General features: G+C 44.4%; 1 protein-coding gene and 1 non-coding gene across 5 annotated transcripts in view; one reads left to right on the top strand and one right to left on the bottom strand.

Annotated features, from left to right (window-relative positions):
* Positions 1-3,917: 3,917 nt before the first annotated feature.
* The window catches only part of MFHAS1 (multifunctional ROCO family signaling regulator 1), a 97,157-nt gene continuing 75,372 nt past the window's right edge, over positions 3,918-25,702 (top strand). For 2 of the 4 annotated variants that reach the window (XM_047772563.1, XM_047772564.1), the window contains exon 1: positions 3,918-7,043. In XM_047772563.1, the coding sequence (XP_047628519.1) occupies positions 4,052-7,043 (2,992 nt within the window). In that variant the 5' untranslated portion in view covers positions 3,918-4,051. The remainder of the gene's footprint in view (positions 7,044-25,702) is intronic. The other 2 variants (XR_007134000.1, XM_047772562.1) reach the window with 1 other exon arrangement.
* On the bottom strand, positions 18,448-18,583 carry LOC125123803 (small nucleolar RNA SNORA1). The gene has a single exon (XR_007134179.1). It is a non-coding gene; the product is annotated as a small nucleolar RNA SNORA1 (small nucleolar RNA).

Raw genomic sequence — 25,702 nt, forward strand, 5'->3', positions numbered from 1 at the left:
GAGAGCAGTGCTGCTGGCATGGGGAAGCCAGATTACTGGGCCCAAGGAGGGACCCAGCAGAGAGGCTCCAGACAGCCCTACAGTACTTCTCTAAGATATTTGACAGGGAAAGGAAGTAAAGCAATGAGCCAAGTAGCTAGGGGGCTAGCAAGGTTAAGAAAAAAATCTGTAAGGAAAGAGGAAAGTATGCTGAAGAAAGAATGAAAGAAACCAGGGATGGAAGCTTACTTGGAGCTTGTTGCTACCAAGAGCAGAAGACTCCTGCTGCCTGGGCCATTCAGACTGGTACTGACAAATATTTAAATGGAAGACTCTTGCCCAAGTGTCCGGGGTCTTCTTTTCTAGCCAGCCACATTTTTTAAGGCCTAGCTCAAGACCCAGCCTCTTCACTGTGCTCTTCCACTCCTTTAAATGACTTGTATCCTTGCAGAGGGCCTGGACTCTGGGAGTAAGCTGAGTGCAATCATATGGCAGCAGCTAAGATGAAAATAGACTCAGAGTAGGAAAAATAGGATACATTTAAAAAGTTTATAGATTAGGTCCACAACATTGGGGAAACATACAAGGCAAGAAAACTTTTAATAATCAGTCTGTCTTGCCATGAGCTGTGGTATAAGCTGCAGACACTGCTCGGATCTGGCATTGCTATGGCTGTGGTGTAGGTGGGCAGCTATAGCTCTGATTAGACCTCTAGCCTAGGAACATCCATATGCCACGGGTGTGGCCCTAAAAAGACAAGACAGAAAGAAAAAAAAATTTGGTCTCTCTTCTCCAAACTGAGATGGTTTTCTTTGGCTTTTAGGAAAACCCCAACACATGCAGAGTCACTCTTAATATTGGCAGGGCTTGGGACAAGACTACACATGGAGGCCCATACACTGAATGCCTCATATTTAAATGTGCTACATCAGGCTAACAAATGTGGCACACCCACTTCCTGTCTCATCCTAACCTGGGCTCCAGCCAGGCCAGTGAGGAACCTGTGGGCTCACAGGAGGGTCAAGTTCCATCTATACCCCAAAGGCCCAGGGGTGTGCATACCGGCAACTCTTAAATGACTATGAATTACTGCCCACCCTCTCCAAGCAGGCTTCAGGCTGTCTACACTGAGAATTCAGGATCCTTCGCACAAAGTGTGTTCTAGAAGGCCAAGAGGGCATGCCCATCAACCCCTCAGCCTATCAGAAACCTTACCACAGGGGTTGGGTTGGGGTATGGCAAGAGGAGGACTAGATTGGGTGCCAAGACCAGGATCCTTCTTGGCTGCATTTAAGAGCTACGTTGTACACACTATCTTTTTCCAGAGTTATATTTTATCACTGCATTCTCTAACATTCAAAGAACTCTTGGATATGATTTTTTACAATAAGGCTTCCCAAAATATTGACTGCAGTAGCTCAAGCAGACTGAACGGCCCAGAAAGAATGTTCTCACTGAGCAAACCCAGGCTTTGGTGCTCCAGTGAGATCCCTCAAATGGGTTGTTCTCCTGTCCTATCCAGCTTTTTTTTATTGGATAAAGCAAATTACAGATTATGTCCTGACAAAGGAAAAGCAGAGTTTTCAAAGACAGTTGAGAGGGAAGTATAATCTTCTGATGGCTTCTAAAGGGGGCAGTTTAGCCTGGGTTTTTTAGATCAAACCCAGATCACTTTAGTTTATCCCAAGTGGGGTAGGGAGTTGACACCTTCTCCAGTTTCCTTAGAGACTGCAGGAGTTGGGATCTGACTCAAGAATACCATGAAGGTGATGCATTCAGGGGAATAACCCCACAAGGGGAGTTAACACACCTGGTTCTTCCCTTTACCTGGCTGTTTGATTGAGAGGTCACTTCTCTTGGGACTGTTGCCTCCTCTATGAATGAAAGGCTCAGTCTAGATGATTCCGAATTTTCCTTGAAGTGGGGTACCTGGGGAACTCTTGAGCGTTCTGATCTTCCAGGAAGACCTTCAGGGTGAACATGGCTCACTTGTATCTGTTAAAGTACTTGAAGCTCTGGGTTCCACCTGGCTCCAGGAGCATCCTCCAGTACCAGGATGTACCTACCAGACCAGGCTTGATAACCATCACTGGGGCAGCTTTCCAGCCTGAGGTGTTAATGGCTCTCTTCGTTTGTTTTTTTTTTTAATTAATTAATTTATTAATTAATTTATTTTTGTATTTTTGCCTTTTCTAGAGCCACTCCGGAGGCATATGGAGGTTTCCAGGCTAGGGGTCTAATCAGAGCTGTAGCCAGCGGCCTATGCCAGAGCCACAGCAACACGGGATCCGAGCCAAGTCTGCAACCTACACCACAGCTCAGGGCAACGCTGGATCCTTAACCCACTGAGCAAGATCAGGGATCCAACCGCAAATTCATGGTTCCTAGTCAGATTCCTTAACCACTGCGCCACGACAGGAACTTCTCAATGGCTCCCTTTAAAGAGACAAATGATTACTATTCAAATACCTGCACTTAATTTGGGTCCCCAAATGACAGCAACAATCCCTTGTAGGGGAGAGCCAACCAGGTGTTAACTGGTGCATTTAACCAATTACATTTAGCTTTGTGTCTGAGAGCTATTTGCTTCATTATTAATCAAGCTGGAGGCAATGACGGAGGTGCTACCCTGAGGCTGAATAGGGTTCAAGGTTTGGTCAAATTCTGAAGAAATTATTTACTTAGTGTAGATGTGACCGCAAAGAAATTCCAATAAATAAATAAATAAACAAGCAAGCAAGCAAGACTTGGAGTTGAGCATTGGGCTATAAATTTTGCTTGACATAACTGCCATTTTCTTGAACCTACAGCATAATAAGGACTGTACAGTTGGGGATATGGTATTTGTTTCCTGAGGCTGTTGGGAGGATGTGTGGGACATCCCGGGTAAAACACTGCGTGGCCCCCCTTTCTCCACTCCGCAGTAAGGCCGGCGAGGAGCCTGCTCAGAACCTTCCTCAGGGGAGCAGAGAATGTCTGTCTCTGGTCGGTCTGCCATAAAATAAGGTCTCGATAAATATTTACCAAGTGAATGAATGGTTGCCTGCTTTTCTCGTTCTTTTGTTTAATCACACTCTCCTTTTAGGTTCCTACAATGAAACCCAGGCCCCTGCATGCTGCCGGTTCCACTAAGGTGTGGACATAGGGTGAGTGGAAGGGGGAAGAAGGGTAAGGAATGAGTCAGGGAGGCCTGGGATCCAACACGTGAGGGGAGAAGAGAAAGAAATTCTTAGAGGCGCAGGGCCAACAAAGAGCCAGACGCAGGCAGACTTAAGCAGGAGCGCCCCGGGGCCGTGATCTGCAGCCGGGACAGGCCACCAGCGCGCCTCCGGCTCAGCGGTGTCCACGCCGCCGCCCGTGGAGGGCGAGGCGCCCCCAGCCCGGCTCAAGGCGCTGGTCCGTGGCCCCCGCCCCGGGGCGGTGCCGGGAACACGCGGCGTCTCCGTGGGTCACGTGGGGGCCGCTCCGCCGGGCGGCGCTGCCGCTTCCCGATCTCGCCCTCCCAGTGGCGGGGACGCGGCGCTCGCGCTCCCGCCGGAGCCCGGGGAAGCGGAGACTACGAGGCGGCCCGGCCCTGCGCCCACATCATGCCCGCAGCGGAGCGGGCCGCCGCCGTCCTCGTGGAGCTCGCGGAGGCGACGATGCTGCGGGCCGCGGGGCCGCGGCAGCGAGGGTAGCGGGGCTAGAGTCGGCCCCGAGGCCCCGGAGGCGGGTGGAGCAGGAGGGGGAGCGGCAGGCATCCTCCGCGGCGCGGCGGGCGGGCGGCGGCCCTGCTGCCCCGGCGCGCCCCTGGCCCGAGAGCCCGGAGAATGCGAGCTGCGCTCCCCGCCGGCCGGCCGCCTCCCCCAGCGCCGCACTCCCGGCGCTCCCCGGAGCTTCTCGCGTCGCCGCTGCCCCCCAGCTGCGGGCGCCTGGCCGCTGGCTGCTCTAGGACCCGCCTCCGCTGGTCGCGGAGAGCTGGTGGGAAGGGAGGAGCGGGAGCTAGAGGGCCCCAGAGACTGGCGCCTGCCTGGGCGCAGCGCGGCATGTAGCTGCGGGCGCCCGCGCCAAGGTGTCAGCCCGGGACCCCACCATGGCTGGGACGGACAGTGGGAACCTGAAAACGGTGAGGCTGTGGCGGGACGCCGCCCTGCGTGCCAGAAAGCTGAGGAGCAACCTGCGCCAGCTCACCCTCAGCGCGGCCGGGGGCAGCCCAGGTGCCGACCAGATCGACTCCCCCGACGCCCCCCAGCTGGTGCTGCCGGCCAACATCGCGGACATTGAGGTGCTGAACCTGGGGAACAACGGCCTGGAGGAGGTGCCCGACGGGCTGGGCTCTGCGCTGGGCAGCTTGCGCGTCCTGGTTCTGCGCCGAAACCGCTTCGCCCGGCTGCCCCCCGCGGTGGCGGAGCTGGGCCACCACCTAACCGAGCTGGACGTGAGCCACAACCGGCTGAGCGTCCTGGGCGCCGAAGTGGTGAGCGCCCTGCGTGAGCTGCGGAAGCTCAACCTCAGCCACAACCAGCTGCCCGCCATGCCTGCCCAGCTGGGCGCGCTGGTCCACCTGGAGGAGCTGGACGTCAGCTTTAACCGGTTGACACACCTGCCCGACTCCTTCTCCTGCCTCTCCCACCTGCGCACCCTCGACGTGGACCACAACCAGCTCACGGCTTTTCCCCGGCAGCTGCTGCAGCTGGCGGCCCTGGAGGAGCTGGATGTGTCCAGCAACCGGCTGCGTGGCCTACCTGAAGATATCAGTGCCCTGCGTGCCCTAAAGATCCTGTGGCTGAGCGGGGCTGAGCTTGGCACCCTGCCCAGCGGTTTCTGCGAACTGGCCAGCCTGGAGAGCCTCATGCTGGACAACAACGGGCTGCAGGCTCTGCCCGCCCAGTTTAGCCGCCTGCAGCGGCTCAAAATGCTCAACCTCTCCTCCAACCTCTTTGAGGAGTTCCCTGCCGCGCTGCTGCCCCTGGCTGGTCTGGAGGAGCTCTACCTTAGTCGCAACCAGCTCACTTCAGTGCCATCCCTGATCTCCGGCCTGAGCCGACTTCTCACCCTGTGGCTGGATAATAACCGGATCAGATACCTGCCAGACTCCATCGTGGAGCTGACCGGCCTGGAGGAGCTTGTGCTGCAGGGGAACCAGATTGCTGTGCTGCCAGACAACTTTGGCCAGCTCTCCAGGGTGGGCCTGTGGAAGATCAAGGACAACCCGCTGATCCAGCCCCCCTACGAGGTCTGTATGAAGGGGATCCCCTATATCGCAGCCTACCAGAAGGAGCTGGCTCATTCCCAGCCGGCGGTCCAGCCCCGCCTCAAGCTGCTCCTGATGGGCCATAAGGCTGCAGGAAAGACCCTGCTCTGTCACTGCCTCACCGAAGACAGAGTGGAGGTGAGCCAAGGAGAAGGGGAAAAGGAGAAGAGCTACCCCGCTTCACCTCCTCCTGTGAGCAAGGGCATTGAGGTGACCAGCTGGACAGCGGATGCCTCCAGGGGCCTGCGGTTCATCGTGTATGACTTAGCTGGGGATGAAAGTTACGAGGTGATCCAGCCCTTCTTCCTCTCCCCGGGGGCTCTTTATGTGCTGGTGGTGAACTTGGCCACCTATGAGCCACTGCGCTTTCCAACCACTGTGGGCTCCTTCTTGCATCGGGTGGGGGCCCGGGTGCCTCATGCAGTGGTGTGCATTGTAGGCACGCATGCCGACCTCTGCGGGGAACAGGAGCTGGAGGAGAAGTGTTTGGACATTCACCGCCAGATTGCCCTTCAGGAGAAGCGTGACGCCGAGGGCCTAAGCCGTCTAGCCCAGGTGGTAGATGAGGCGCTGGCCCGGGACTTCGAGCTCCGCTCTGCCAGCCCCCATGCTGCGTACTATGGCGTTTCAGACAAGAACCTTCGGCGTCGCAAGGCCCACTTTCAGTACCTGCTCAACCACCGGCTGCAGATCCTCTCCCCCGTGCTGCCTGTTAGCTGCAGGGATCCCTGCCAGTTAAAGCGCCTTCGGGACAAACTGCTTTCAGTTGCCGAGCACCGGGAAATCTTCCCCAACTTACACAGAGTACTGCCCAGGTCCTGGCAGGTGCTGGAGGAGCTGCACTTCCAGCCCCCTCAGGCGCAGCGGCTCTGGCTCAGCTGGTGGGACTCAGCTCGCCTGGGCCTGCAGGCTGGGCTGACCGAGGACCGACTGCAGAGTGCTCTCTCCTACCTGCACGAGAGTGGCAAGCTGCTCTACTTTGAGGACAGCCCGGCTCTCAAGGAGCATGTCTTCCACAACCTGTCCCGCCTAATCGACATCCTCAATGTTTTCTTCCAGAGGGATCCTTCCTTGCTGCTGCATAAGCTGCTCCTAGGGACCAGTGGTGAGGCTGAGGGTGAGGGCGAAAGCTCCCCACTGATGGCACTGCCCGCCCCGAGCCAGGACACGCTGCGGGCCACCCAGCTTCATCATTATGTGGAGGGCTTTCTTCTGCATGGGCTCCTGCCAGCCCATGTCATCCGGTTGCTGTTGAAGCCTCATGTCCAGGCTCAGCAGGACCTGCAGCTGCTGCTGGAGCTGCTGGAGAAGATGGGACTATGTTACTGCCTCAACAAACCCAAGGGCAAGCCTTTGAATGGGTCCACGGCCTGGTACAAGTTCCCGTGCTATGTGCAGAATGAGGTGCCCCACGCAGAGGCCTGGATTAATGGGACCAACCTGGCCGGGCAGTCCTTTGTGGCTGAGCAGTTACAGATTGAATATAGTTTTCCCTTCACCTTTCCACCTGGCTTGTTTGCACGCTACAGCGTCCAGATCAACAGCCATGTGGTGCACAGGTCAGATGGCAAACTTCAGATCTTTGCATATAGAGGAAAAGTCCCTGTGGTGGTGAGTTACAGACCTGCCAAGGGGGTCCTGCAGCCAGACACTCTGTCCATCGCCAGCCATGCATCTTTACCAAACATATGGACAGCATGGCAAGCCATAACCCCCTTGGTAGAGGAGCTGAATGTCCTTCTTCAGGAATGGCCTGGACTGCACTACACCGTGCACATTCTCTGTTCTAAGTGCCTTAAGAGAGGGTCGCCCAATCCACACGCTTTCCCAGGTAAGTGGGGAGAGGGACGAGACTCTTCCGTGATGTGTTTTAAGATGCTTTTTGGGAAGATATTTCTCATTTGGCAGACTGTTTTCAGGCTCCCCAGGAAAGCTTTTCAGGGTAAATACAGGAGCATATGGGGACAAGCAAAAGGCAGTAAAGTACATAAGCTATATGAAATATAGTCTCCAGCGTCATATTCTTCCAGTAGAAAGACTCAGACTGGAGTTCCCATTGTGTCGCAGCAGAAGCGAATCTGACTAGTAACCACAAGATTGTGGGTTCGATCCCTGACCTCACTCAGTGGGTTAGGGATCCAGTGTTGCCCTGAGCTGTGGTGTAATTTGCAGACACGGCTCAGATCCCAAGTTGCCATGGCTGTGGTGTGGGCTGGCAGCCGTAGCTCCGATTCAACCCCAGCCTGGGAACCTCCATATGCCCCAGGTGAGGCCCTAAAAAGCAAAAGAAAAAAAAAAAAGATTCAGACTTCCACTAGAAATACTTCCAAAGTGGTCTCCAGTCAAAACATTTTGGGTCTTGTGTTCCCTCTTCCCAATCTAGCCCACTTTTCATGGATGGAGATTTTCAGATCGTTGAACAGAAGATGAATGGTGTCTGCTGCGGGGTTCTGCCTGGGCTATAATACTTAGTAGACACATCTCCAACGGGTGCTTTGAGATGTCTATTGTCATTTTCTTTTGTTTCAGAGTGTGATCATAAAGTAGAAATTATTGCTCCTTTTTCTTAAGAAATTTCTGAGAAGGAATGTTTAGTAGGCAGGGTCAATGATGGATTAATAAAAGATGAAAATGTCACTCTGTTAGGCATGACTCAATCCTGCAATCAGTTTCTCCCAGCACACTCTAAGGCATGAGAGAGAGGTTACCGAAATCTGAACGAGAGATTACTAAGGGGAGTTTTTTGGGGTATTTCCTGGTAATTTTGTGCTTTACTGACATCTTAAGGCTTGGTTTTTGGTTAAGCGTTAGAGAGTGGAGTTTATGGGAGCACTTTTAAGAGATGAAAGGAACAAAAAGCTAACAGTTTTTTCTTTTTTTTTTTTCTTTCCCCCTTCTTTTGAGGAGTGTTTTCCTGCAGACTTTTTTTTTTTTTTAAACTGTTATTGGTGAATGAGAAGATTCCAGGACTAGTGGGATTTTCTGAGCCTGGTTAGTTGGTGACCCAAGAGTCTATTTGTCCAATTCTTCACCCTTTGGAACTCTTCTCTAAACAGCTCTGATTTTGGGGAAGTAGGCCTGGTTAACAACATTCCAAGCATCCTAAGGACAAGACTAATGATAGCATTGTTGCCAATTTCTTCCCTTGACACCCCCCCCCCCAAGCTGGGCACATTAAGGGGGTATTGAAATGGAAGATGGCAGACCACTCTCATCTTTGTCCTAGTCTGAATGCTGCTCGCAGTAGTATCAGGAAGGAATTTGACACCAGTATTTCCGAAGGGAACATCTCCTCGATGCCCTAGATCTAGGCTGCGTTTAATTCTTCAGCTTGAGAAAAGCTACCATATCCAGTTACCAGTCAACTGAGCCCTCTATTCTATATAGTTATCTGGTGTCTCATCACAGTTTGTGACTTGTACACTCTTCAGTTTGTTTTGTATTTGCCATTGTCTTTTACTCATGAAAGCAAAATACTTTATTGTGCCACTAAATTGAAGAAAGCGGTTGAGAGTTATGTATTCATAGAGCAGATTTTTGAAGGACTTACTTCAAGCCAGTTCTTACTTAATGCAAAGATGGATCGTCAATGAAACATGTTTTTAACGACAAAGGGAAAGACATAGATTATTGAACAAGTAAGGATCTGTACGGAGGAATTCCAGGAACTTTGAAGCATAAACAATGGGGCTGAATTTCTTTTTCTAACCTCAGCTCTTTGTTTTTTTTTGTTTGTTTGTTTGTTTTTTAAGTCATAAATTCCACAAATAAGCTTGTCTCCAGATGCAGAAAGGATCCCATTTTCTTGTTATTGTTTTGCCTTTTTGTCTTCAAAGGAGATTCACCTGGTTTGCAACCCAGGCTGCAGAGATGACTTTTTCAACATAAAAAGCAATTAAATAGTTGAAAATTGTCTCTCTTATATAGTGTGTAGGAATAAATCATTAGCTAGTTTTTATAATGTAGACTGTACATGTCTTATTTATGGTCAGAGAAAGAAATTATCTTTTTTGCTTCATTTATGATTGCATTTCTTCCAAAGTAGCAGAATGTACAGAGTAGTGGAAACAGTGACTGCAGTACACTTATTGCATTAGGAAGCTGAAACCCCACATTGTCACTTTTCATATTTTTCTGTGATAGCCACCATTTATTAGTATTTGTCCCAATTCTGAAAGATTTGAGAAGAACTAAAATAATAAAAACCTAGAAAGTAATGTAGGAACAGAACTAAAATGTTTGGTGCTTGCTTAGGGCATACATTTAAAAATATGTTCACTGAGTCCCTAGATTATTAAAATGTATTTTTAACTCAGCAGAAACCTTTGGATCTCTTGGCAGCCTTTTGTCTCTTTAAGAAGTCATTTTGCTTGAAAAAAGTTGGTTACTTACTTTTACATTTTATTAAAGTGTCAAATTCTCCCTTAAACTAACCATTTTAGATACAATGGTGAAAAAAAATAAAAAGGCTGTTTAATTTTCTCAACTTCAGAAAATTAAGGTTAAATAGCACATTAATCAAAGTGTCTCCTTTGATTTTGTGCAGAAGAAACAAAGTTGCATTATTATTTTTATTTTTTTATTTTTTTGGTGAAAAGCTGGTTTTGGCTCTGGCCGTGTCCCGTCACTGACTTTTTTGGCCTGAGCTGCACCAAGGTAGTTGGCCTAGGAAAGTACACTGCTAGATTTCTCTTGTGCAGTGCAGTATTTTGGAAAATCCTCAGTCACTGGCTACTTTAAAAAGTTCTTGTAAAAAAAAGATCTAATCTCATTGTCAGAGAGATCACCTGTTTGTTTCATTTGAGATGACTGGGTTGAGCCACAGTAGAGGCTTTTAGAAACTCAGAAGAGGCCCGTGATGCAGCCTGCCTGTCAGGTGTGTGAGTGGTTGCCTGCTTTCTGCAGGTTTTACCTTACTGCCAGCACCTGACAGCCAGGCTTCCTCCTTGTTAACGAAGGAACTCGAATGTTCTTGGCCTAGTATAAGTTTCTTCTTGCGGGATATCTATTTATGCTCTTGTTCTTTTCCACCAACATGACATCGAAACCAGGAAAGCTGACCCACTCCTAAAGTTGGATGATGTGTTGTCTGTGAAGTGGGATGTGGAGGCTAGGACGTAGGTCCACGGCCAGATTCTAGTGCTTTGCTCTCTGTTTCAGTGTTTGAAAGGACGCTGTGTGTTTTTAAGTTGGAAGGGTGCATGTTAGTGGGTTGAACTTCAGCTGCGTGTGATTTCTTATGAAATATTTTTCATATTTTTCCAAATTATGAAAGATCATACTTTTTTTTTTTTTCCTAAGATTTGTTTGTTTTTTGGTCCCACCCGAGATATGTGGAAGTTCCTGGTCCAGGGATCGAACAGTAGTGAGAAAGCTGAATATTTAACATGCTGAGCCACCAAGGAATTCCTGAAAGGTCATTTCTTTGTTTGGCTGCCCTCGTGGCATGTGGAGGTGCCAGGGCCAGAGATCTAACTCGTGCCACAGTTTCAGCAATACTGGATCCTTAACCAACTGTGCCACCAGGGAACTCTTGAAAGATTGTCCTTAAGAATAATTAGAAAGCAGCCCAGAGCAATAGGCAGAGAATTGGTAGATGATCTTTTATACATTCAATCCCTTTTACTCAGTTGTTCAGTGCCTTGCCTCCTCTCCCTAGTCAAGTGCCTTTTGTCCTTGTTTAATTTCTCATATACCGTGTGCCTGTCTGAAGCCCTCAACAAATTTTGCCTTGTTCAGTTGCTGTTTGTGTAGGTCATAATCTCTTTGATTAGCTTGTTCACTTGCTTCCTCCAAGCAGGAAACATGCCTGAGGCTTTATGGCTTCTGTAAGAGCCTCTCAGAGGTCTGCTGAATGACTGGTCTTTGTGAGAATATATATATATATATATATTTTTTTTTTTTTTGTCCCCCTTTTGATATTCGCAAACTCTGTCAGAGTCCCAGGTGGTACTATCCTGGTCATCCTGCTTTGTCCTGTGTCCCAGCTTCCCTCCCCTGCCCCCTATTTGTCCCTCTGGTGTCCCCACTGTGACTGTATTACTGGTCTTGCCCTTGAATGGGCCCTTCACTTTGACCACTGAAGCAAAGCAAAATTCTTGCCTTATTCTATCTGCGTTTTAGAGATCCTGGAATTTAAGCATGACCTAGTTGCTTGGATTGAATTAGTCATTGTTTTTAATTTTGCAAAGGTTATTAAATATCTTTTTAGTTTGGCTTTATTAATATTGATGCCACTTAGCTTTTATTTTTGTGGAGAGCCCTCTTTGAACTCTCCTGGGCTTTGTTTCATATAAAAATCAAAACCTTCATCATGCAGTGGAAGAAATAAATTCCCTACATAACAGAATTCAAAGACTTGAAAGGCCTTCAGCGTGTTGAAGTTTCTTAAGTATTAGGTGCCTCTTCTCTAAATTCTAGAGTGAACTCTCAAGTCCATGCTTGCAAAGCAGTTTAGAATTTCCTAGAGAAAATATATTTTTTTATTTGTTAACAGATGTTTTATGTTCTGTTTCTGCCACCTGCTTATCTTATTCCCCAGGAAACCTCACCTATTTTAGTTCTTCCTCATTTAATTCATCTGAGCACCTAGAATGTGCATAGGGTGTACTGCACAGGTTTGGTTTTTGTTTGGTTTTTTTAGGGGCTGTACTTGAAACATATGGAGTTCCCAGGTTAGGGGTCAAATTGGAGCTGCAGCTGCCAGTCTACGCCCCAGCCACAGGATCTTGGGATCTGAGCTGTGTTTGCAACCTACATCACAGGTCACGGCAATGCCAGATCCTTAACAAACTGAGCAAGGCCAGGGATCGAACCTGGGTCCTCAGGGATACTTGTCAGGCTTGTTATCGCCGAGCCACAGTGGGAACTTCCTGCACAAGGCTGTTTTGAGGATTAGGTGAGAGGCTATGTTGGGGAAAGCAGTTATTCCCTGTGTCTATGAGGAAGGGAGGGAATTCTGTTCCTTGTACTGGGGGGTAAGCTGATATGGGAGTGAACATTTCAGGTTGATTTCTCTATTCACCCAGTAACTTACTTTTCTCCTTGAGAGCCTGTTTTGATTAAGGACCCAAGCATCCATCAGGGATCTTTTTTTTTTTTTTTTTTTTTTTTTAAGTGGACTAGTGCTGCCAGCCTTATCTCTCACTCTTGCTGGTCTGCTGCAGCCTTGGCACTCCTGGGCCCAGGGCTGGAGAGGAGAGTTGTTGGCATTTCAGGTTCTGCTTGGGGCAGGCCCAGCCAGGTCTCCATTCCCCCTGGTTCAGCTGCTCTGATTGCAAAACCAGTTGCAGGGTTGCTGTCAGGTTTACCACGCTCTGGGGGCTGGCCAGCTTTGCGTCAGTAGGGAGGGCTGAGGAGGGCCCATTTTGGCCTGTCTGCCCCCGTCCTGCTCTAGCACTAATGAAGCTGACCCTCTGATCCCTGTTTAGTGCCTCAAGTCTGCACAGCCTGTAAACCCAGGATGATTGACAATCATCTCTGACAATCAAAGAATACATATGATGAAGTATTTTTGTCAGACCTTCAAGACCCTCTCCTATGTAAGGCGTGCAGTTTACTCAGTGGTTATACACTCACGTCTCTGAGTTCTGACCTGTTTCATGTGATGGCACAGCACTCTCTGGACAGTTCCTGGCACAGGGCTGGTAGTCAGGATGCAAAGAGGATGGTTATGTTTCATGAACTCAAGAAATTCTAATGATTCTTAATTGATTATCTGGCCAACTGCTTTTTTTTTAATTACTCAAAGAATTTTATTACATTTATAGTTGTACAGTGATCATCACAACCCAATTTTTTAGCATTTCCATCTTAAACCCCTAGCTCATCCCCCTACCTACCAACTTATGGTTTCTTTGGAAGTCTGTGAATCAGTATCTGTTCTGCAAAGAAGTTCATTGTGTCCTTTTTTTTAGAGTCCACATGTAAGTGATAGCATATGATGTTGGTGTTTCACCATCTGACTGACTTCCCTTAGCATGATAATTTCTAGGTCCATCCATGTTGCTGTAAATGCTGTTATTTCTTTCCTTTTAATGGCTGAGTAATATTCCATATGCCACATCTTTATCCACTCCTCTGTGGATGGACATTTAGGTTGTTTCCGTGTCTTGGCTACTGTGTATAGTGCTGCAATGAACATTGGAGTACATGTATCTTTTCGAGTCGTGGTTTTCTCTGGATAGATGCCCAGGAGTGGGATTGCTGGATCAAATGGTAGTTCTATTTTGAGTTTTCTGAGGAATCTCCACACTATTTTCCACAGTGGTTGCACCAATTTACATTCCCACCAACAGTGTGTTAGGGTTCCCTTTTCTCTACACCCTCTCCAGCACTTATTGTTTGTAGACTTTTTGATGATGGCCATTCTGGCCAGTGTAAGGTGGTACCTGATAGTGGTTTGGATTTGCATTTCTCTAATAATGAGTGATGTTGAACATCTTTTCAGGTTTTTTTCTTTTTTTGGCCATCTGTATGTCTTCTTTGGAGAATAATCAGTTTAGATCTTCTGCACATTTTTTGATGGGGTGGTTTGTTTTTTTGGTATTAAGCTGCAAGAGGTTTATAAATTTTGGAGATTAATCCCTTGTCAGTCGATTCATTTGCAAAGGTTTTCTCCCATTCCCAAGTGCTTTTTTTTTTTTTTTTTTGGTTGCTTATAATATTCTTTATCTCAGAAGTGTTTTCTTTCAGGTTAAGTGTGTATAATTTGCCCATGTAATTTTTCTGGCGCATAAATTCCTGCCCTTTATGTACATCCTACTGACCCTTACATAAATGGGGGAGGAGTGGGTGAGGGGCGGCTTATCAGGGCGCAAAGGTAGGCGAAGCTTAGGAACTAGCTTCAGAAAGCTCCTACCGCCTGGCCTCACCTTCGCTCTCTTTGAGGAGGTGGCATTCCCATCCCTACTGTATCATAGCTCTTTCTTTCTAACTAGCCCCAGACCTTCCCTTGGCATTGGCCTCTAGAAGCAGTAAAGTATAAATGTTAAGGGGAGTGAAGATGTGATGGTGGCAATGCAGGAAAGACATTTTCTGTGGTGTATACTGGCTGTTTTGCTTTCTTCCAAGTGCTCTTGCTTTTCACAAGTTTATTCCAAGGTTCTTGCTAGTTTGAGTTCAGTGGAGACAGTAGAAGAATTACTGTCTGTAAGGAAGACAGCGATGGTTCCTGTGGACTATAAGCTATGCTAACAACTCCAAGACACCATGGCTGTCAGGGCTCCCTTTATTCATGGAAAGGGAGGAGAAAACATTTTTTTTTTTTAATTTTTGGCACTGAATGCAAGAAAACATTTTCTCATTTTTCCTTCCTCAACCTAATCTCTTAGCTGAAAATAGCGATGCTTTGTTTCTTAAAGAGTAAATTCTTGAAAAACCACCAACAAACTTCTTTCTCTTTAGCTGCTGATTTACAGAGGACAAAAACTACAGAAGGAGGGAGTTCCCTGGTGGCTCAGTGGTTTAAGGATTAGCCTTGCCACTGCTGTGGCTGGGGCCATTGCTGCGGTGTCAGTTCAATCTCAGGCCCCAGAATTTCTGCATGCCGTGAATACGGCCAAAAATAAAAATAAAAATAAAAAAAGAAATACAGAAGAGAAAGTAAGTTGAAGTGGGGAGCACAGGAGTTACTTGGGTGGTGGTGAGATTCTGTGGTTGGTTTGCATGGGCTTTGTGAGCCTGGAGCCAGTTTTACTGCCTCAGGAAGAAACTTCCTGCTCTGGACTGGCAGTCCTAGGCACCCAGGCTGTTCCATCTGTTTCCTTTGCTTTTGCAAGTCGGTGCAGAGGGGTACTTGGAAGGAGAGCAAGGAGAAAAGGAAGTTGTGTTAAGTTGTATCGAGACTGCTCTTTGCAGGTTCCTGTTTTGTGTGTGCCTTTCTGCTTTTAGGGTGGGGAGGCTGACTGAGGCTAGCCCTATTGCTCCTCTTCTTCCTCCTCCTCCTTTATATCCAGGTGAAATTCACATACATGAAATTAAGACTTTTTTTTAACTGTAAAGGTTTTTTTTTTTATGAGTAACATAGGCAAAATTATTTAAAGTCGTTAAGTTTTTATTTAAAGAATTCACATGTTATTCTTTCCACTGCCCGTCATCTTAATTCCTCCAGTGTTTGAGTCATATTCTTCAAGATGCCTCTTTTAAAAAGAATTTTTATGCAGACCAGAGTTGTCACGTTAGTCAATCTGCAGTTCTTTTTAAATTTGGACTTCTTTGCTCTCCACTTGAATATGGAGATACCTCAAAACTTCCCCACCTGTAGTCTTTGGGATCCATTTTCTTTTTTTTTCTTTTCTTTTTTTTTTTAATTTTCCCACTGTACAGCAAGGGCGTCAGGTTATCCTTACATGTATACATTACAATTACATTTTTCCCTCAGCCTTTCTTCTGTTGCAACATGAGTATCTAGACAAGGTTCTCAATGCTATTCAGCAGGATCTCCTTGTAAATCTATTCTAAGTTGTGTCTGATAAGCCCAAGCTCCCGATCCCTCCCACTCCTTCCCCCTCCCATCAGGCAGCCACAAGTCTCTTCTCCAAGTCCATGATTTTCTTTTCTGAGGAGATGTTCATTTGTGCTGGATATTAGATTCCAGTTATAAGTGATATCATATGGTATTTGTCTTTGTCTTTCTGGCTCATTTCACTCAGTATGAGATTCTCTAGTTCCATCCATGTTGCTGCAAATGGCATTATGTCATTCTTTTTTATGGCGGAGTAGTATTCCATTGTGTATATATACCACATCTTCCGAATCCATCCTCTGTCGATGGACATTTGGGTTGTTTCCATGTCTTGGCTATTGTGAATAGTGCTGCAATGAACATGCGGGTGCACGTGTCTCTTTTAAGTAGTTTTGTCCGGATAGATGCCCAAGAGTGGGATTGCGGGGTCATATGGAAGTTCTATGTATAGATTTCTAAGGTATCTCCAAAGTGTTCTCCATAGTGTCTGTACCAGTTGACATTCCCACCAACAGTGCAGGAGGGTTCCCTTTTCTCCACACCCCCTCCAGCACTTGTTATTTGTGGATTTATTAATGATGGCCATTCTGATTGGTGTGAGGTGATATCTCATGGTAGTTTTGATTTGCATTTTTCTTATAACCAGCGATGTTGAGCATTTTTTCATGTGTTTGTTGGCCATCTGTATATCTTATTTGGAGAAATGTCTATTCAGGTCTTTTGCCTGTTTTTCCATTGATTGATTGGCTTTTTTGCTGTTGGGTTGTATAAGTTGTTTATATATTCTAGAGATTAAGCCCTTGTCGGTTGCATCATTTGAAACTATTTTCTCCCATTCTGTAAGTTGTCTTTTTTCTTTTGGGTTTCCTTTGCTGTGCAAAAGCTTTTCAGTTTGATGAGGTCCCATGGGTTTATTTTTGCTCTAATTTCGATTGCTTTGGGAGACTGACCTGAGAAAATATTCATGATGTTGATGTCAGAGAGTGTTTTGCCTATGTTTTCTTCTAGGAGTTTGATGGTGTCCTGTCGTATATTTAAGTCTTTCAGCCATTTGGAGTTTATTTTTGTGCATGGTGTGAGGGTGTGTTCTAGTTTCATTGCTTTGCATGCAGCTGTCCAGGTTTCCCAGCAATGCTTGCTGAATAGACTTTCTTTTTCCCATTTTATGTTCTTGCCTCCCTTGTCAAAGATTAATTGACCATAGGTGTCAGGGTTTATTTCCGGATTCTCTATTCTGTTCCATTGGTCGGTCTGTCTTTCTGTTTTGGTACCAGTACCACACTGTTTTGATGACTGTGGCTTTGTAGTATTTCTTGAAGTCTGGGAGAGTTATGCCTCCTGCTTGGTTTTTGTTTCTCAGGATTGCTTTGGCAATTCTGGGTCTTTTGTGGTTCCACATAAATGTTTGGATTGTTTGTTCTAGTTCTGTGGAAAATGTCATGGGTAATTTGGTAGGGATTGCATTGAATCTGTAGATTGCTTTGGGTAGTATGGCCATTTCTACAATATTGATTTTTCCAATCCAGGAACATGGAATATCTTTCCATTTCTTTACATCTTCTTTGATTTCTTTGATTAAAGTTTTATAGTTCTCGGCATATAGGTCCTTTATCTCTTTGGTCAGGTGTATTCCGAGGTATTTGATTTTGTGAGGTGCAATTTTAAAAGGTATCGTATTTTTGTATTCCTTTTCTAATGTTTCATTGCTGGTATACAGAAATGCAACTGACTTCTGAATGTTAATCTTCTATCCTGCTACTTTGCTGAATTTATGAATCAGTTCAAGTAGTTTTGGGGTTGAGTCCTTAGGGTTTTCTATGTATAGTATCATGTCATCTGCATACAGTGACAGTGTTATCTCTTCTCTTCCTATATGGATGCCTTTTGTTTCTATTGTCTGTCTAACTGCTGTGGCTAGGACTTCCAAAACTATGTTGAAGAGCAGTGGTGAGAGTGGGCATCCCTGTCTTGTTCCAGATTTGAGTGAGAAGGCTTTCAGTTTTTCCCCATTGAGGATTATATTTGCTGTGGGTTTCTCATAAATGGCTTTGATTATATTCAGGAATGTTCCCTCTATATCCACTTTGGCGAGGGTCTTGATCATGAATGGATGTTGGACTTTGTCAAATGCTTTTTCTGTGTCTATTGAGATGATCATATGATTTTTGACTTTTTTTTGTTAATGTGGTGTATGACATTAATTGATTTGCGTATGTTGAACCATCCTTGTGAACCTGGGATGAACCCATCCTGGTCATGGTGTATAATTTTTTTGGTATGTTGTTGGATTCGGTTGGCTAAGATTTTGTTGAGAATTTTTGCATCTATATTCATCAATGATACTGGGCGATAGTTTTCTTTTTTGGTGGTATCTCTGTCTGGTTTTGGAATGAGGGTGATGGTGGCATCATAGAATGTCTTTGGGAGTATTCCTTCTTCTTCACCCTTTTGAAAGAGTTTAAGGAGGATGGGCACCAATTCCTCTTTATATGTTTGATAAAATTCACCTGTGAAGCCATCTGGTCCTGGACTTTTATTTGTAGGGAGTGATTTTATGACCTCTTCAATTTCATTTCTAGTGATCGGTCTGTTCAGTTGGTCTGTTTCTACTTGGGATCCATTTTCTTCAAGCAATTTACTCTAGGGCCCTTGAAGTTAAATTGTAGGAATTTAACATTGTACATTGCTATTTTGGCAGATGATCTAAAATATATTGTTCCTTCATCATTTATAACACTGAAAAGTTTTGTTACGTCATGAGACTTGCAAAACATGTCACAGGTCACATTATCACCACTGCCGTAAGATTACTGTGATGGAAGCAAAACCTGTGTCTCTTTCAGTGTAGTCATGTTAATTTCTGGACCCCAATAACAGCAGTGCCCGTTTTCATCTAAAATGTGGCTTGAGATGAACCATTTTATTTTATTTTGTCTTTTTGCTTTTTTTAGGGCCACTTCCCGCAGCATATGGAGGTTCCCAGGCTAGGGGTCTAATTAGAGCTGTAGCTGCCAGCCTACGCCAGAGCCACAGCAACGCGGGATCCGAGCCTCGTCTGTAACCTACACCACAGCTCACGGCAACACCGGATCCTTAACCCACTGAGCAAGACCAGGGATCAAACCCGAACCCTCATGGTTCCTAGTCGGATTCCTTAACCACTGCGCCACGACAGGAACTCCTGAAGTGAACCGTTTTAAAGTGAACAGTTCCATGGCATTTAGTGCATTTGCAGGGCTGTGCGGCCACTGGGGCTAATGTTCTGCAAATTCCTTTGCCCAGCTCTTTGTGGCAACTTTTCTTCCAAGTCATGATTTTAGAAGAAAAAAGATTTTTAGGTTAGGTCTTGAGATGCCACGTTGGTGAATATCTTTTAATATGACTGCTATGAGAATCCTCATCCTGAGTATTGATGCGAGGACAGAAAATATGACATGGAGCCTTTTGGTCTGCTCTGTGACATGTGTGATTTATTGGGGTGGGGGGTTGTTGACAAAGACCATGTAGGAGAGAAGCACAAATAAGTACTGTGTAACTACTTCTGTATAGTGCTTTTTTTTTTTTTTTTTCCCAATACACATTTTGAGTAGAGCTCTGGAATGATTGGCTAAGCCATAGGCAAATGGAATTAAGGGGATGGGATTGCATTGATTCAAAATTAGGTCATTATCAGATTAAACTGGTAAGTGTACCATAAATTTATTAGCTGCAGCCTGTCATCAATCACTGTTGAGTACCCTCTGTATACAGAAGTCTGTACTAACTGGGAGTTTTAGGAGAATAAAATAAAGCACCTGGCCTTGGCCATGAGAAGCTGAGGTGGGATTTTTGGTTGATGTAATTGTTAAGTCTTGTACATATAGACTCTGATCATAGATGGAGAAATTCATTGCATGTTTGAGGAATTACTGAAAAAAAAATTGGTTTTTGATTTTCCAGAAAAAAATATGATTACTGAGAAAATTTTGGTACAATTTTGAATTTGCCTGACATAAGTCATTCTTTTCAGTTAATTTTCTGTTTGAATCATTTCTTTGCAAGAACACACAAGTAGATCTTGAGAGGATGCAGAAAAAGGAAAAGGCATTATATCTGAGGATTTCTAAAAACTTCCAAAACTAATCAGCTTTTTTTGAGGCGTATGGGGAATGCCTCCTCTTCAGGAATTTTTTTTTACATTTCTTAGTCATTGATGGGTTTGCTTCTGTTTTGAGAGGGATTGACTCAGCAGTGATTTCTGAACCCCCAAGACTGCATGAACATTGACTCCAAAGACAGTCTAAGGTAAATTGGATACTGTCATATTAAAAATATATGGCTTCTAGCAGAAAAAAAATATATATATATAAATAAATGATAAAAAAATATATGGCTTCTAACTTAGAGATGTCTTTGTTGAAGGATGCTTTGTTGGCAGGGTTTTCTATTATTAACATGTTAAATGTTGAGAGAATTAAAGAGTTAATTTTCTTAGATCCTCCCAACCCCTAAAATGAAGCATGCGATCTTGCCATTGTATTAGTACTCTGTTACAGTGGTGGTGAATTTGGGGGTAGGAGAACAAGCCTCATTATCTTTCTTTTGAGAAGAGGGAGTTTAAAAAAAGGTAACAGAAAAAATATAAACTCAAAGATGATAGTTCTCCTAGGTACTACTGTCTGGTTTATCAACTTTTATCATTGTTTCCATAAGATTCTTTTTTTTTCATGCTGTAGAGGTTATTATTGTATTAATCATCATAGCAGTCATTCTAAGGGTATAGGGTTGGGAGAATATATAAGAATCAGAGACATGGGTTGAGCCTCTTTCGTGCTCTGGAGACAGTGCTAAGTGCTTCTTATAGACGATCTCATTTAGTCTTCCCAGCAGCTCTAGGGGGTCAGTGTATCACTGACCTGACTTTCAGGAGGGAGAAGTTGAGGTGCAGAAATTTGAGTGAGTTCCCAAGAGTTAGACCACTCTGGGATTTCAACTGCAATCCACTGTCCTGACCACCCCCCGCCCACCCCCCACCACTCTCCAGCACAGACAAACTCACCTCTGTCCCCCTCCTTCCTAGATATCCATTCTTTGTCACTGAGTGCCAGCCACTGTCTCAGTGTTGGGCATGTAGGGTCTGGGCATGTAGGGTCTGCCTAGTCAGAGGTCAGCAGGGTCATGGTCAGGTGCCAGGGAGAGGCAGGGTCTCAGGGGTTCCTGAAAGGGCTGCACTGCAGCTGAGTGTGAAAGGGCCATTTCCAGTCCCAGTTAACCACATGGAGAAGTGGGGAAGGGTATTTCAAATTAGAATGCTGCTTTAAAAGGCCAGGGTAGTGGTGGTGGTGGATGGGTTCAGATAGATCAGCAGGCCATTTCTGGGGGTGGGCATGTGGGTGCAAAAGCAGTTAGCAGTTGTCATAGAGAAGAGGCTTCTTTAAGTTTCATTTATAGACTGATCAGAGTTTGCCAGTGGCCACTGCTGACCTATAACCTAGAATTTTGGAAGGACTGTCCTAGCTCACTTCCTTTTGCATCAGGCAGAGCTCTGTTGAGACCATGAAAGGGATTTATGGCTCAGAGAACTAAAGGGTGATTTCAGATGATTTTCCCAGACTCATAATCAAGTTACTCTTGGGCCGACAGAGCACCTGTTCTGTGAGATGCCGTCTACAGGAGCTGCTGCCCTCTTCCTCTGTTCTGAGTACAGAGTGAACATAGATGCTGGCTATGCCTCCAGCCAGATGGCTGCATGCCTCTGTGACCCCTAGGAATGTATCCAGAACATTGATTTTCCTTACTCTAAATCTTACCATAACAGATCCTGTGATAAAGGCGAATTTGGCTTTCACACAATTAGCATTTTATTGTGCACTAAGTTTCCTTGTCTTTGCTTTGGGTTTTGTTGTGACACCACAGAATGACTGAAAAAATACCATTTTTTAAATTAATCATGCACTGATGGGCCACCACATTTTATGCATTTTATTTGTTTGGACTCCCCTTTACTGTGACAGCATTTTCTTGTACTTTTCATCCTATCACCATTGACGTTTGTCCTCTTGTGCCTCTGAAGTTATCAAAATATACTTAGTTACATTTTAATTAAAATCCTAGGAAGTGCAAGGTATTAAAAACCTTATATTTTGTTTATATTTGCTTTATATTTCGACTTGAAACACTTAAAATTTTGCCTTATGGTTTAAAGTGGAATTGTTACAGTGTAGCCATTTGTTGCCAGGGTTTTTGAGATTCTGCTGGTTTGAATCCCTGCTCCACCACTTGTTAGCTGTGTGACTTTGGATGTCATAATAGTTTCTGTCTCATAGGCTAGCCCTGTGGATTGAGTTAATACAAGTAAAATGCTTTGGACAATGCTTGGTGCATGTTAACTGCTGCTGCTACTGCTGTTTCTACAATTATTCCAGAAAGCACAAGTCTAAAGACCTATTTGGAAATCTGATGATGAAACTCTTCCTTTTTCATTGAAGGAGTGTAGTACAGTGTGATCCCTATTCATTAATAACTTATGCTTGTTTCAGAATCATTTCCCCCCTTATTAAAACATTTGCAAATTTGAAGTGTAAAGGGAAAGAAAAACCAGTCAGGGTTGCTATGTAACATAATTACTTTGCTCATTTTGCTCTAATTCTTTTCAATTTTTTCCCCTAAATTTTAGGTTTATTAAAATGTGTAGTGATAATCACATTGTATAAATTATTTTTTTTAAACACAAGCTACCAGGAGTATGATTTCATGTTATTAGTATCTACATGGTAATTATAAATGCTTGCATAAGAGTACATCAAGGAGACTTTTACCTTTGTTTATTTAACCATTAGGCACTTGAGTAGTTTCAGGTTTTGTTGTTATGAGTAATTCTGTGATGACTGTACTTCTTTATAAAAGCTCTTATTTGGGCAATAATCCCCAAAGGAGACTCAACGAGTCAAAGGCAAAGAATGTCTAAGGTTCAATATTGCTTTCCACTTGGGGAACACAGTTCATCCTGCTACCTGCACAGATTGATTTCAGTGCACTTTCTCAGCATTGGGTATCATCTTAAAAATGTACTAACAATGCATAGAAAACAGTATGTCACTGATAGATCAAGTTTTTAATTAGTGAACATACATGTTTTTCTCTATGAATATTGCCTAATTGTGTTGATTCTTTTGTGAAATGTGTGATCATGTCTTTTGGAATCATCTTAGTGGTATTTTTTTTTTTAAATCACAGTGATTTCTTATAATTACAGAATTCAGTTTATATTAGCACTTTGTATATGAAAGACAATAACTTTTTGTCTACCAAACTGAATATTTTCCCCTGCCCTTCTTAGTTCTTTTGTCTGGTCTAGTAATTAAATTGACACAAGGAAGATCAATAGGAGGAAAACAAATTTAATTTCCTGTATATGGAGGTCTCACAGATATGGGACCCAAGAAGTGACCAAAGCAGACTTTATATACCTTTTAAACAATAAAGTTGTTAAGAACTGACAAGACAGACTTGGGCTTGGGTACTAATTAATGAAGAAACTAACCAGGGTTTGTTTTTACAACCTCTTCTACCGAGAGTCCCCTGTCTCTGGCAATAAGAATGTCTCTTTACCTCCTGGCATCTTTCACATGGAAGATTTCATTTCCTTCTTTTTTGGATGGTGGGACATAGGAGGGGCAGAGTGTCCTTCTTGCACTCGTTGTTTTTTAAGTAACTTTAAGTCAAAATAATATGTCAAAGTGGTATATTTTAGGGTGGCCTGCCCTGAACCGCATCATATTTCGATGTTTGTTTTCTGGCTCTTTTGTCTTAATGACATTTACAAAACTCATGACATTTTCACGTTTTAAATTTCACTCACTACAATGCATGGATAGCATCCCTTGTGATTAAATGAAATACCATCATTACTTTTCTAAAGAGAAGTAACAGAAGGGATCATACAGTGAACCATAATTCTCTACCCATATAACCTCTGCTGATAATAAAAAACATAGCGCCTGTGCCTGGATGGTATATTCAAAAACAAAAGCCCCTCTCAGCCCCCTCCTCAAAGAGGTCCTTTTTCTCTTGTGTAAACTGTTCTTGTGATTCCTTTCAAGGAAAATAAAACATTCATTTGCATATATTTTAACCTGGAAAAGATCTTGCTATACTCATTGTTCTGCACCTCACTTTGGTCACTGAAAATATATTTTGGAGATGCTTCCACATGAGCAGTGACAAACCTACTATGTGTGTATGTGTGTACGTACACATGTAGCATAATATTCTACCAGTGGATGTGCTGTTTAGTTAGTCCTATATTGATAGACCTTTGGTTCTTTCCAGATTATCTCATAGATTTTCAGTTATATTTCCATCTTTGAGAATTTTAAGAAATACTCAGTTTTATTTCCTTCAGGATTGGTGATCCCTCTTTGTGCTCAGGACACTGTTGAGAATCAATTAGAAAAATCTCTGAGTCAAATGGTGGGACTTTAAAAGGGGCTTGGGAATTATAAAAGCTTAACTCTGTGATTTAAAATAAGGGTAATCATTTTAATTGGCTTCTGTGATGCCTATTGAAACACCATTGTTCACAGCATAATTATGCATTTCCCAGCTTAATTCATCCATTACAATGTGATGTAATGTTTAGACATAGCAATAATTACAAATCTTGCATGTCTACAGATAAATATACCACTGATCAAAATAAGATGGTGGCAGCAGGAGTAGTGCTGTGTCCATGTGAGACATTAATGAAAAATAATTGATAATGAACTGTATCTCATTAACTCAAAACACTGCTTCTACTTTTCTATGCTGTCATCTAAAGGCCAGTCCACCTATGTCAGTGGAGCAGTTTTCATTTCTGCCCTATAGCTAGCCCCAGACTTCCACACCCTCGTATTTTTCTGGGCCTCAGCCTGGTGGGTTATGCACAGATGTGCCCTGGATATTTTATCCTGGAACCAGTAGGGGTTCCAAATTTAAGAGATTATCCAAATAGTTTGCTTCTCTGTGTGTGTCATGGACAAAGAGTGGGTCTAACCCAGCCCACTAAAATGTGTTTGACTTGCAAGAACAGTAAACAATTAAATCCTGCTAGAGTAGCTGGTGTTTAAAAGATGCTTTGTCGTATATTTTGTTTAAATCAAACAAAATCATCACCAGTCGGATTCTTGGAGACAAAAGATTGTTCACAGGACTCATTCAAGTATTTAGTCTTTAAAAATGCTCCATCTTATAATAAATAAATGTCCAGGGCTGTGCAGACAGCACGGAGGGGAAGAGGAACATGTTATCAAAGCACACGTATTTGCTGGGATGGTCTCCATTCACCCTCGCTGCACATTGATGTTCCATAGCCGAGGTGCCTTTGATTTAGAGGGCTTGTTTGCTCATGAATCACATGGGGAAGAGCTAAAAAGAGAAATGGGAATTTTCCAGAAGAAAACTGTGAGGCCCCAAACAGCTCACTGCTCTGCCAAGAGCTGGGCCATTTTGTGACCAGGTTATAGGAACAAAACATGAGATGCAAAGCCTCTCATAGGAGGATGCATCTGTCCCCCTTGCTGACACCGCTCACCCCCACATGGCTAGTAAGGGCATGGCCCTGCTTATGCCCCTCTCTAGTTTGGGGCAGGTGTTCTTTTGAATTAATGTCTTTATTAAGGCTCAGTGACTGTGTTTCCTTTTCGCCTTCCCAAGAAAAACACATATGTGCTCTCCCTCTGGTTACTGTATAAGGTAATGTGCCTTCTCCCTGGCTAGTACCTTGTTTCCATCTTTTTTTTTCCTGGTGTAGAAAGAAGGAAAATTCATTAGTTCTCTGTTAATTTTGGAAATTTTCCTTTGGGGCTGTTTGTCTAGGCTTTCTGGCATTAGCCTCTCAGCCACTTCTTGAAAACTGTCAATGCATCTGAGCCTTGTCTGTGTGACAGGACACAGAATTAAAAGCTCATCGCAAATAGCAGGCATGATCACATCTTGTTGATTACAAGGGTTGTTAAAATTTTCTCGCTGAGCCAAAAAAAACAGGTGACTTTCTGGGGACCGAA

The sequence above is a fragment of the Phacochoerus africanus genome, chromosome 3 (assembly GCF_016906955.1).
Source record: "Phacochoerus africanus isolate WHEZ1 chromosome 3, ROS_Pafr_v1, whole genome shotgun sequence".
Lineage (NCBI taxonomy): Eukaryota > Metazoa > Chordata > Mammalia > Artiodactyla > Suidae > Phacochoerus > Phacochoerus africanus.